Genomic DNA, 13,509 nt, shown 5'->3' with positions numbered 1-13,509 from the left:
TCACAGAGGTCACCTAGGGGAGGAACAAAGCTATTCCTGGATGGTTCTATAAAGAGATAAGGAAATGCAAGAAGGAGCAACCAAAAAGAATGATTGCATGGAAAAACACTCTGGAAGGTTAAATCAAGAGTCCTGAATAGCACCCCTTCAGTTAATCAAACCCACAGATGGGAAAGCATAAAAGATACCTTGAGGCTATGCTTCTGTCCCTGGTTGCTGTGCTGGCTCAGAGGAGTTGCCCTACCCCATTCTTGGCAACAACCACAAATCAAACTTCAAGTAGGCACGTGAAAAGGACAGTTGGTACAAACAGGCCTCTTCCAACAGCCCACCAGATAAGAAAAGATCACGGCTGATAGATCTGATTCTAAGATGCAGAGCGCTATCTCTTGCCAGCCTGGCCGGGGCTGATTGCTGATAGACTGGCAGCATTGCAAGGTTTATGAAAGAAGCACCCCAGATTTAAGGGACTACCCAAATCCTTGGGAAGAGGAAGGCTCAAGGACTGCCTAGCATGACTACTGGATAAATTTAGAGGGTATGGAAAGGAGATGAGACAGAGCAGAAAGCAACACAAAGCCAACTGTTCTCAGGTCTGCAGTGAGCCTACAACAGAAGTGAGAAAGTAAAACAAGAAGCTCTCCTGCCATCTCTCACCCTAGAGGGAGTTCTCCCCCTGAGACCTTAGAATCCACCTCCCCCTCAACCTTTACCTCCCTGACTGCTTTGCCCTCTAACACCTTCAAGCACCAGCACAATTAAAAAAAAAAAAAAATCAAGAGTTCTTCAGGCATAAGACAGAGAGCCCAGAAGTCCTATAACTAAAGACTAAATAGACCAAACAGGTGATCTGAATGGAGATGTGGTAGGAATCATCACTCCTGCATCCTTCTGTAATTTGGTGACTGCACTAATACCTGAATATCTCTATGAATATCACATTGCTCTTAGTTTACTATTTTTGTAGATAGAGGCAGTTCTGGTGGCTCCACTTGGTCTTCTCTACCATAACAGCCCTCACACCATGAGTCAGGCAACCATTATGGAGATTCTGCCACTTTTTAGGATATCCATTCTACCTCCGCATTCTGGAGTTTGGGAAATGGTCAAAGGATGATTTGGGAACCACTGGGCCATCAGTGAGATGGATGCTTGCCAAAACTTTGTGGATCAGTCCATAAGCCCCTCCTCTTGAGTTGTGAGTCACATGGGCATTTGGGTCTTTGGGAGTTCCTATCCGTTTAGAGCCAGGGCCTCATAATAAAAAAACAAACTAAGGCATGATTATGTCTCAGATTTTTTTTTCTCTAATTTATAGTCACTCTGGTAAATGGCCATGGGTACTTTTGAAGAAGGCAAAGAGGAAGATGTATAGCACAAATTTTTGGCTACATAGCAAGGGCCTTCCTCAAAGGCACTTCACCCTTTTCATTCAAGGAGCTCTGGGTCAGTGAGCTGGCTCAAGGCTGGGAAATAGTTGATGTGCCTCATGATATTTAAGACCTCTGTTCACCAGACCCAGAATGTTTCTACTTATACAAATCAACTAAGATCTTTGTAATCTGTCTATTTCAGTTCAGGGACTCCATGATCAACTAGCCAAAGTCACGGATCTCTATTTGACATCTGCCTCAACTGTGATACTCATTAGAATAACCTAGCCCACTGCACCTCTGGTAGCCTGGCTTCTCCCACCCTGAGATGCCATCACCACCTTGGAACTCAGATCCAGACCCAGTAGCAGGAGTTCCCATGGTCACTCCACACCATAGAAAATAGCCACTATAGCACTCCCCAAAAACACCAGTGCTCCCCCTCCCTAATCTATCTTTCACAGCTTTGTTGGAAAGAATGTTCTCCGTGCTCTCCTAGGACACACTTAAGGGGGGTGAGTAAACCAGTCTCACAATAATAAATCTTCTCTATCTTCTGATTTCCCCAAAGCTTAGAATACCTTTCTCTATATCAAAGAAGTCTGGCATCTCAACTTCACTTAGTATAGGCAACCTTTGGATCCATATTTCAATCCAACCAACTAGCCAAATAGTTAGAGCCACATGGACATGCTTGATCTAATATGCCGACATTGGCATCTGTATTTAGTGCATCCCATCAACAAAGTCAGCCTGGCCCAACACCAGCACCAATGCCTTTAAGACCTATTCCATTCATGTTTCTCTTGATATAAATTAGCAAAATCTTGTTTTGGTGTATACTGCTACTCCTTATGGGTCACACATCTGGTATCTACTGGGAGTTGAATCTGGTTATATATCCAGAAGCAATAAAGGTGAGGAGGCAGCCAGCAGTCTGCTGCAAAGTAACTACCTCAGGGAATCTCATTACAGATTCTTCAAGCAAGGGAAGACTAACCTCCTCATACCAGAAAAGATGGGCTGCTGTTATAGACAAAGGAGGGATTGGAGGAATTTAGGGGTTCAAGATCCCAGTTTCATCAGAATATGCCTACATATATTCCCATTCCAATTTTCACAGTCTCAATTAATGCTTTTACTTCATCTGGCGGGGGGAGGGAGGGTGACTGGCTGGCTCAGTGGGTTAAAGCCTCTGCCTTTGGCTCAGGTCATGATCTCAGGGTCCTGGGATCGAGCCCCGAATCGGGCTCTCTGCTCAGCAGGGAGCCTGCTTGCCCCTCTCTCTCTGCCTGCCTATCTGCCTACTTGTCATCTCTGTCAATTAAATTAAAAAATAAATAAAAAATAAAAAATCTTTAACTTCATCTGAGAGACCCTGCCAGTTTGGTGAGTCAAGGTATGTTCAAACCACCCACAGGATAAGACATTGGCTTGATTTTTAGGAACCTTACACAGGAGGTTACATGAGAGAAGGGTTTCTTTTATGGCAGAGAAGATTTCTGGACCCTTACTTAGATCATAAGCTGGAAGTGAAAGCCCAAAGCTCATCATTTATTTTTCTTAGGTTCTTTAGGGCACCTAGAAGCAACCATCAACCCCATAATACTCCTTATTTCCACTAATATGTTCTATGTCACCAAATAATTAATCACCTAAAGTCTGCTTTTGATTACAGATATCTACAGATGATAATTTAATAGGTTTGTTCTGTATGCCGTAATGGTTACTTACAACCTACAACTAACATGCTTTACCACCTACAACAGGGTAAACCATGCCTTTAAATATATTCAGATTAGAGAACCTGTAATAGATAACCCAAGCCGAGTTAGAACCCAAGTGCAGGTTCTTCTGAACGCACTTCAGATTAGAGAACCTGTAATAGATAACCCAAGCCGAGACAGAACCCAAGTGCAGGTTCTTCTGAACGCACTTCCAGTGTCAATATCTCTATTATGTAGAGTTCAATCAAGGAGAGCAGAACCACTATGAGTAATGTAAAATAAGGGATTTCTTATAGGGACTGCATCTATAAAATTGTGGGAATTGGTGGAGAAATCCTCTCCAGATCCTTCTTCTTGTTCTTATTGTTGTTTTGTTTTTACAGACTAGGAAAGCAGAGTGATGTAGGGAAATACCATGTGATTGAAGTCAAATAGGTATGTGTTCGACACCTAGTTCTGATATTTTTTTTAATTTTTTTAAAATATTTTTATTTTTATTTATTTGACAGAGATCACAAGTAGGCAGACAGGCAGGCAGAGAGAGGGGAGGGGAAGAAACAGGCTCCCGGCTGAGCAGAGAGCCCAACTCGGGGCTCGATCCCAGGACCCAGGAATCACAACCTGAGCTGAAGGCAGAGGCTTTAACCCACTGAGCCACCCAGGCGCCCCACCTAGTTCTGATATTTATTGACTTGTCAAGTGACTCAAATTCTGTGAGACTCAGTTTCCTTGGCTGTAAAATGAAAACAATAATATATCTCAGGGTTGATAGGCGTGAATGAGTTACTTGCAATTTATCATATTTCATTAATTCTAAGATGCACATTTTACATTTTAACCCCTTTACATTAGGAATGAATTTTGTAACCAATGGCATGTTATAGTTTAATCAAGAACAACTTTTTCCTGGGGCGCCAGGGTGACTCAGTTGGTTAAGTGTCTGCCTTCAGCTCAGGTTATGATCCCAGGACCCTCAGGAGGGAGCCTGCTTCTCCCTCTACTACTCTGCCCCTCCCACTGCTCGTGTGCTCCCTCACTCTTAAATAAATGAAATAAAATCTTTAAAAAAAAAAAAAGAACAACTTTTTCCTTTCTTAATGCACATGAACAAATGAGAGCCCTGAGTACTGTCTCAAGTAATGAGAAGTGCAGATATCACTTGGTTATCAAACAACATGTGACTCTCAGTGCACTAGTGGAAAACCCCAACATCCTCTAAAGAACACCAACTGTTCTTCTTTATACGTCCCATTCCTTTCTCTGTTTATTGGACTAACCCTTCATCCCACATCCCTTGTTAGTCAGATTACTGGAATGGAAAAAGCATAAGTTTCAGAATCTGATATATTAAATTTTGGATCTTGTTGCTATGTGACATCCTGAGCTTCGCTTGAGTGCTCCGTAATTGTGTATAATAATACTTACCCAGAAGGACTATTACAAATGAGATGATGCATATGCAAAGTTTTATTGGCACCAAAAATATTGTGGGTAGTCAATAAATTCCCCATTTTTCCTTCTATCTCTCACTGCCACATTCTGTTCTTCTACTGATTATTTGGATTAAAGCAAGGGCAGATCTTCTAGATCAGGGGTTGGCAAACTATGGCCCTCAAGCCATATTGGCCCACCACCTGTTTTTTAAAATAAAGTTTTATTGGAACATCGTCACACCTATTTGTTTACATCTTCCCTATAGCTTTTGTACTACAACAGAGTTGAATAAGTTACCACAGAGACAGTACGACTTACAAAGCTGATAGCACTCACTATGTGGCTATTTACAGAAAAAGTTTGCTGATCCCTGTTCTAGATTCCTATGTTACCTAAACCAACCCCCCTCTGTTGGCAAGGATATGGAGGAAAAGGAACCCTCATGTATGGTGGTGGGAATGGAAACCACTATGGAGAAGAGTATGGAGTTTCCTCAGAAAATTAAAAACAGAAATACCATATTATCCAGTAATTCCACTGCTGGGTATTTACCCAAAGAAAATGAAAACACTAATTCAAAAAGATGTAAGTGTCCCTATGTTTACTGCAGCATTATTTACCATAGCTGATATGGAAGCAACTCAGGTGTCCACTGATAGATGAATGGATAAAGAAGATACTGTGTATACACACACACACACATTCACACATGTGCATGGGCAGTGAAATATTACACATCCATTAAAAAAAAGAATGACATCAGGGCACCTGGATGGCTCAGTGTGTTAAAGCCTCTGCCTTTAGCTCAAGTCATGATCTCAGAGTCCTAGGATTGAGCCCCACATCCGGCTCTCTACTCAGTGGAGCACCTGCTTCCCCTCTCTCTCTGCCTGCCTCTCTACCCATTTGTGACCTTGGTCTGTCAAATAAGTAAATAAAATCTTAAAAAAAAAGAAAAAAGAATAACATCTTGACATTTACAACAACACAGATGAACCTAGAGAGGGTTATGCTAAGTGAAATAAGTAATACAGATATAGACAAGTGTACGATTTCACTTATGTGTGAAATCTAAAAAAAAAAAAAAAAAAAATGGACGAACAAATAAACAAAAACCAGACTCTTAAATACAGAGAACAAACTGGTGGTTGCCAGAAGGGCAGAGGGTGAGGGACTGGGCAAAACAGGTGAAGGGGATTAAGAAGCACAAACTTCCTTATTTATAAAATTTGTATTTATCTTTTATAGATATATTTTATGTATACATCCTTACATTTTATAAATCTATTCTATTTATACATCCTTATATTTCACAAATATTTTATGTATATCTGTATATTCTTATTCATATTTTATAAATAAGTCACAGAAACAGAAAGTACAACATAGGGAATATAGTCAATAATACTGTAATAATTTGTATGGTGATGGATTGTGAGTACCCTGATCATGGAGAACACTGAGTAATATATAGAATTGTTAAGTCACTACGTTGTACACCTGAAACTAATAGAAGATATGTCAACTATACTTCAACGATAAAAAGAAAGGGGCACCTGGGTGGCTCAGTTGGTTGAGCGCCTAACTCTTGATTTTGACTCAGGTCACGATGTCAGGGTTCTGGAATCAAGCTTGCCTCAGGCTCCGCACTCAGCAGGGAGACTGCTTGAAATTCTCTCTCTTTCCCTCTCCCTCTGCCCCTCCCCTTGCTCATGTGTTTGCTTTCTCTCTCTTTCTCAAATAAAGAAATCTTTTTAAAAAATAAAAAATAAAATTTTAACCTACCCTTCCCCATCTGTGTTACTATTCTGCCTCAAGAGAGCTACATTATTTGAGAAAGGTGCATGCCAGGACTCTTGGAATCTGACCACAGCCTCAACACCAGCAGAGAAGAGAAGAGGGTTCTAAGAATTTCTGATGAGGAAGATAGCCAGACCAAAGTGAAAAACAAAAATGTGACTAGGTTGTTTCTGTGGTTTCCAGCCCTCCCCTTTCTTCTTCTGCTGGGATTATAAAAGCAGGAGCAATGGAGGGCAGGGACAGAAAGAATCTCACCACGGGCGCCATCACTGGGAAAATGCAGGCTCTGTTTCTTTTGTTGGCCTTTCTCTTGCCTCCTGAAGCTGGAGCTGGTGCGTCTAGGGTATAACCCCCTGTGAAAGAAGACCTCAAATGAGGCTACAAGATCCCACCACAAGTATTCTAGGGGGAAACCTCCAGCTGGAAGAGTTAGACTCTTTCCCTGCAGTTGATGACAGTTTCCCTGGGATGAGAAGTCTTGGGTGGAGAGAGAATCAGAAAACTGTCTTTGAAAGCTCCTCCTAGCCTGCTTTCTTCAAAATAGCCACCATTCTCATTCACAGTTCTTCTTGGTGCTTGCTGTCATGCAGAGGAGGTCAGGATAGACACAGGAAGAAATGTTTAGGGGCATGCGGGTGGCTCAGTCAGTTAAGCATCTGACAGCCTTTGGCTCAGTCATGATCTCAGGGTCCTGGGATGAGCCCCAAGCCCTTTCGGCTCCCCACTCAGGAGGGAGTCTGCTTGTTCCTCTCCCTCTGCCCCTCTCCCTGCTTATTCATGCTCTCTCACTCTCTCTCTCTCAAATAAATAAATAAATTCTTCCAAAAAAGGGGGGGAGGGGGCAAAGGAACATTTAAATGACAGCTCAGAATCAAGACTAACCATAAATTCTGAAAGTGGCCTGAGAGACGGTTGATGGGGTGGACTGGGGTCAAGAAAGCAAACAATAAGGACACACTGTGGGCTGAGCTCCATTAGAAGACAGCAGCTCTGTGGGCCCTCAGCTTCCACCTCCTCTTCCTCACCCAGTGCTCTGTCTGCAGGCCAGTGAGCCTCTGTTTAGGGACTTGGGGTTCTCTGTTTCAGAGGAAATTATCGGTGGTGTTGAGTCCAAGCCACACTCCCACCCCTACATGGCCCATCTGGAAACCGTCACTGACAGGGGTTATGGCACCAGCTGTGGAGGGTTTCTCATAAGTCAAGAATTCGTGATGACAGCTGCTCATTGTAAAGGAAGGTAAGAAAACTTTGACTCATTCTCTTTTCATGCAAGGAGCTGTAGGAACCAGAGTTACACACAGCTTCGAAGTGGCCTGGGGAGAAATTCTGGTGCCCTGCTCATTTCAAGATAGTCAGTGACATATATTGTAAGGACCCAGCCCATTTTCATTTGCCATCTCCACCTCCAGAGGCCACCACATCATTCAGGGCAGCCAGGCCACAGCAGGCCAACACTGGCCCTCTTGTCCTGCAGCCAGCTGAGCTCTCTCTATCCCCTGTAGCTGCCAGGGCCTGGCCCTTCCTGAACTGGCTAGGATCCCAGAGGGGGAGCTTCTGTTCCAAATAAGATCTGAGTTCCTCAGGTCACCCTGCCCTGGGGAAGAAGGTGCTCAGGATAGACCCTTTCTAGGACACCAGCACATTCTCTTGCTTCTCTCCTCCTTCCCAACAGAAAAATTACGGTCATCCCGGGAGCTCATAACATGAAAAAGGAAAAATCCACATGGCAGAAGATAGAAGTCTCAAAACAAATCAGTCACCCAAAGTAAGCTCAATCACCAGATTCAATGACATCATGTTACTGAAGGTGCCATTAGATTTCCAGCTCATCTCTATTCCCCCTTCTTGAACCTTTCTCCTGACCTGTGCATTTCTCATTCTCTCTTCCAAACCATTTCCTTGGGGCCCACCCTCCCACTCCACGTCATCACCACCCCACTGGGGAACAACTCTTGACCCTGCCTAGGGAGCCCCTGCCACAGCACAGCCCCCACTTTCCCTGGGACCAAAGATCCATCTACTCTTCCTCCCTCCCCCACAGCTAAAAACGAGAGCCAAGTGGACCCACGCCGTGAAGCCAATCTACCTGCCCACCTGGTCTACCTTTATTCCACCTGGGACAATATGCATGGTGGCTGGCTGGAGAAGAACAGAAGTGAAGGAGCCGGCGTCAGAAACTCTGAGGGAGGTGCAGTTGAGACTCATGGACACGAGCACCTGCAGGGGCATCTGTTTTACAACAGTAACTTACAAATCTGTGTAGGGGATCGGAGGAAGACAAAATCAGCATACGAGGTGACTGCACACAGACACTTCCTCCTCACAAAGCAGTCTCTGGGACACAGCATCCTCCTGGGAGGGGGTGGGTCGGGAAGTCCCCTAGTACAGTGACTGGTGTCTGAGTCTGCAGGTTTCTAGCAACATGGGAACTGGAATCCTCCCTTTGGGTTCCATCCTCACATACTCAGGCCCTGTCTCTAACCCTCCCTTCTAGTTGGCTGAACAGGGCTCCAGGACAGAAAGGCAGAAATGGAAGGGACAGGATCTAGAGTTGTGGTTCCATGCCAGAGAAGAATAAGACATCAATCTCCTAATTTAGGACTCCATGAGGAGCCAGGATTCCTGATCTGACTCAGGGGTATCTTGGAGCTGGCTGGGGTGCTTATAGAACCAGGATAAGGTGACAGTAGAGAGAGAAGGACATTCTCTGCTCACGATCTGCTTTCTGTAACCCACAGGAGGATTCTGGAGGCCCCCTGGTGTGTGCAGGGGTGGCCTATGGTATTGTGTCTTACGGATATACGGATGTAAAGCCTCCGAATCTCTTCACTCGAATCTCCCCGTATGTCCCTTGGATTAATAATATCTTAAAGAATATATAGTCACGGAAGCCTGGCCAGCCTGTGGGAGAATCCCAAAGCCAGAGGCCTCCCTGGGCTGGCCCATGTTCCACAGAGCTGGCCCCAGCCTGAGTCCCAAGGAGGCTCTCAGCAGCACACAAAACTCCTGCTGATTGTACCCCCAGAAAACATCAATAAACATGCCACTTTCAGCATGTGTGTGTCAGACTCCTCTCTTCCACGGAGCTGGTCTGCTCTGATGTGAATGAATTGTTCTGGGCTCCTTTCTTGCCAGATTAATAAACTTGCCTCATAATTACCCTGTACATTCTATGGTATTATGGATTATTGAAGGAAATACTTTGATCTGCACATAGGATTTAACATCTAGGGTAATGTTGGCACTAATTTACCTTCTTCCCTGTTTCCTCTTCCTCCTCCTCTCAATTTTCCTCTTTCCTCAAAATCTGTGTCTCAGCCACTGCAGTTCAGGGCAAAGAGGCACCATAGCAAACTCCCCATGACTGTTTCTACAAATGGCCCCAGGCAGGCCTTAGCAGTTGTTATCCTGTGTCCTTACACTGACTTCTACCTCATCGTTATCATCCCCCTCAACACTGGCTCCGCAGCTGGGGGAGCCTCTGCCAAGGGGGAGGGAAGGAAATGTCCCCAGCACAAGAGCTCAGGAGGGAGAGGGGAGAGATGTCCCCTAGGAGTCCTCAGGATGGGTCTGTCTGGTGCAGCAGTCAGAACAGAGCCGTATATGGGGCAGGGCCATTCTAGCTGAGGAGGAAGCCCCAAGAACATCGGTGTCAGCCTAGTCTGTGAACTCCATCAGAGCCACCCAAATTCAACTGTCATTTTCCTCCAGAAATGACACACGGTCTCAGGTCTTCCAGAAGAAGAATATCTGAATTAGGCCAAGTTCTCCAAAGTTGCCTCCTCTGAGTGACCTGCAATGCTTTGAACCCTATACCCACCAGCGTCTGAGCTGGGCAAGTACACCACAACCACACCTGCATGGGGAAACAGGGCATGACTCCAACTCGCTCTCGGGAGACTGAAATTCAAGGGCCATAAAAAAGAATGAGATCTTGCCAGCTGAGACAACATGGATGGACTGAGAGTATATTATGCAAAGTGTAATAAGTCAGGCAGAGAAAAACAAATACCTATGATTTCAATTATATGTAGAATCTAAAAAACAAAATGAACAAACAAACAAAAAAATTAGACACAGACCCATAAATACAGAAACCAAACTGACAGTTGCCAGAGGAAAGTTTGGTAGGGGGATGAGCAAAATGGGGAAAGGCAAGAAGAGATACAGGCTCTCAGTCATGGAATGAGTAAGCCATGAGGATGAAAGGCACAGCAGAGGAAATGAGGGTATTGTAATCGCCTTGCATGGTGAGAGATGGCAGCTATGCTTGTGAACTTAGCATAATGTAGAGACTTGCCAGTTCACTCTGTTGTATGTCGGAAATTAAGGTAGCATTTTGTGTCAACTATACTTCAATTTTTTTAAAAAAATCTATAAATACAAAAAAAAAAAAGAAAGAAAGAAAAGCTATTTGGAGCCCTTCAGGATGAACTGAAAGGACAACACACAGAAACTTGAAGATATAAAATGAAATTTAAAAGAAAGGTGAAAGCCTCTAAATATGTAAAAATAAAAGCAATAGCAAATATTAGTTTTTATGATTTAAAAGAAAAATTCATAAAAAATAATAATAGATCTATGTTAATGGTCACATGATGTATAAAATATAATATGATATATATGTGGTATGAATAAAACATGACTGTGGAAAAAATTTGAATAACCTTTTAAAAAAGAAAAAACAGGGGCACCCAGGTGGCTCAGTCGATTAAGGGGCCGACTCTTGGTTTCAGCTCAAGTCATGGATTCAGGGTCTTGAGATCGAGCCCCACGTTAGGTTCCTAGAAGAGTCTGCTTGAGATCCTCTCTCTCCCTCTGCCCTTCCCCAGGCACACACTCTCTCTTTCAAATAAATAAATAAAGACTTAAAAAAAAAAAGAAAAGAGAAAACCTGGGAAGATCTCAAAAATAAAAGAACCTATGCTAGAAAGGATGATTAAAAGATGTGTTTTTTCAGGGCACCTGGATGGCTCAGTCAGTTAAGTTTGACTCTTGATTTTGGCTCAGGCCAGGAATCTCAAGATCATGAGATCCAGCCCCCACCTCTTCCTACCCCAGCCCTGGTGGCCCTTGCTTGTCTCCGCACAGAGTCTGCTTGAGTCTGCCCCTCTCCATGGCTGGTGCGCACTCTCTCTATAAATAAGAAAATAAAATCTTTTTTTAAAAAATGTGTTTTTTTCTCTTTTAGCCCCAAATCTCCTTTTATATTTGTATAATTAAATAATATTTTTAAAATACAAAAGACAAGGGGCACCTGGGTGGCTCAGTGGGTTAAAGCCCCTGCCTTTGGCTCAGGTCATGGTCCCAGGGTCCTGGGATCAAGCCCCGCATCAGGCTCCCTGCTCAGCGGGGAGCCTGCTTCCTCTTCTCTCTCTCTTTGCCTGCCTGCCTACTTGTAATCTGTCTGTCAAACAAATAAATAAAATTTAAAAAAGAAAGAAAGAAAAAGGCCTTTAAAAGAGAAAAAAAGATACAATAATAGTAGAGGACTTTAACACCCCACCCACTGAAATGGACAGATCATCTAAACAAACTATCAACAAGGAAATAAAAACTTTAAATGACGCACTGGACAAGAGGGACAACCACAGATATGTTTAGAACATTTCATCCCAAAGCAACAGAATACACATTCTTCTCTAGTGCACATGGAACATTCTCCAGAAGAGATCACATTCTCGGTCACAAATTGGGTCTCAACTGGTACCAAAAGACTGGGATCATTCCCTGCATATTTTCAGACCATGATGCTTTGAAACTAGAACTCAACCATAAGAGGAAAGTTGGAAAGACCTCAAATACATGGAGGCTAAAGAGCATCCTACTAAAGTATGAATGGGTCAACTGGGAAATTAAAGATGAATTTTAAAAATTCATGGAAACAAATGAAAATGAAAACACAACTCTTCAAAATCTCTGGGACACAGCAGAGGCGGTCCTGAGAAGAAAGTATATAGCAATACAAGCCTTTCTCAAGAAACAAGAAAGGTCTCAAGCACACAACCTAACCCTACACCTAAAGGAGCTGGAGAAAGAACAGCAAAGAAAGCCTAAACCCACGGAGAAGAAACATAATAAGACCAGAGCAGAAATCAGTGAAATAGAAACCAAAAGAAGAGTAAAACAAATCAACGGAACTGGGAGCTGGTTAATTGAAAGAATTAATAAGATTGATAAATCCCTGGCCAGACTTATCCAGAAGAAAAGAGAAAGGACCCAAATAAAATCATGCACAAAAGAGGAGAAATCACAACCATCACCAAAGAAATACAAACAATTATAAGAACATATTATGAGCAACTATACACCAGAAAATTTGACAATCTGGAAGAAATGGATGCATTCCTAGAGACATAAAAACTACCACAACTGAACCAGGAAGAAACACAAAACCTGAACAGACCCATAACCAGTAAGGAGATTGAAGCAGTCATCAAAAATCTCCCAACAAACAAGAGCCCAGGGCTAGACAGCTTCCCAGGGGAATTCTACCAAACATTTAAAGAAGAATTAATACCTATTCTCCTGAAACTGTTCCAAAAAATAGAAATGGGAGGAAAACTCCCAAACTCATTTTATGAGGCCAGCATTACCTCAATCCCAAAACCAGACAAAGACTCCATCAGAAAGGAGAAATACAGACCAATGTCCTTGGTGAACACAAAAATTCTCACCAAAACACTAGTCAATAGGATCCAACAGTACATTAAAAGGATTATTCACCACGACCAAGCATGATTTATTCCCAGGCTGCAAGGTGGTTCAACATTGGCAAATCAATCAATGTGATACAATACATTAATAAAAGAACAAGAACCATATGATACTCTCAATAGATGCTGAAAAAGCATCTGACAAAGTACAGCATCCTTTCTTGATCAAAACTCTTCAATATTGATATTGATATTGATATTGATATTGATATAGAGGGTACATACCTCAATATCACCAAAGCCATCTATGAAAAACCCACAGCGAATATCATTCTCAATGGGGAAAAACTGAGAGCTTTTCCCCTAAGGTGAGGAACACAGCAGGGCTGTCCACTATCACCACTGCTATTCAACACAGTACTAGAAGTCCTAGCCTCAGCAATCAGACATCAAAAATAAATTAAAGGCGTCTGAATTGGCAAAGAAGAAGTCAAACTCTGACTCTTTGCAGATGACATG

At 43.0% G+C, this 13,509-nt stretch overlaps 1 protein-coding gene across 1 annotated transcript; it reads left to right on the top strand.

The window, feature by feature from the left end:
* Window positions 1–6,611: 6,611 nt before the first annotated feature.
* Window positions 6,612–9,216, top strand: LOC308346688 (mast cell protease 1-like; the record flags this gene model as incomplete). Its single annotated transcript, XM_080809736.1, has 4 exons — window positions 6,612–6,666; window positions 7,421–7,571; window positions 7,837–7,864; window positions 9,073–9,216. 4 exons carry the CDS (start codon window positions 6,612–6,614, stop codon window positions 9,214–9,216), a joined length of 378 nt encoding a protein of 125 aa, XP_080665862.1.
* Window positions 9,217–13,509: the final 4,293 nt, after the last annotated feature.

Source organism: Martes martes (genome assembly GCF_963455335.1).
Source record: "Martes martes genome assembly, chromosome: 7".
In the NCBI taxonomy this organism is placed as follows: domain Eukaryota; kingdom Metazoa; phylum Chordata; class Mammalia; order Carnivora; family Mustelidae; genus Martes; species Martes martes.
Note: the sequence above shows the minus strand (reverse complement) of the source record. Positions and strands in the feature narration are given on the sequence as shown.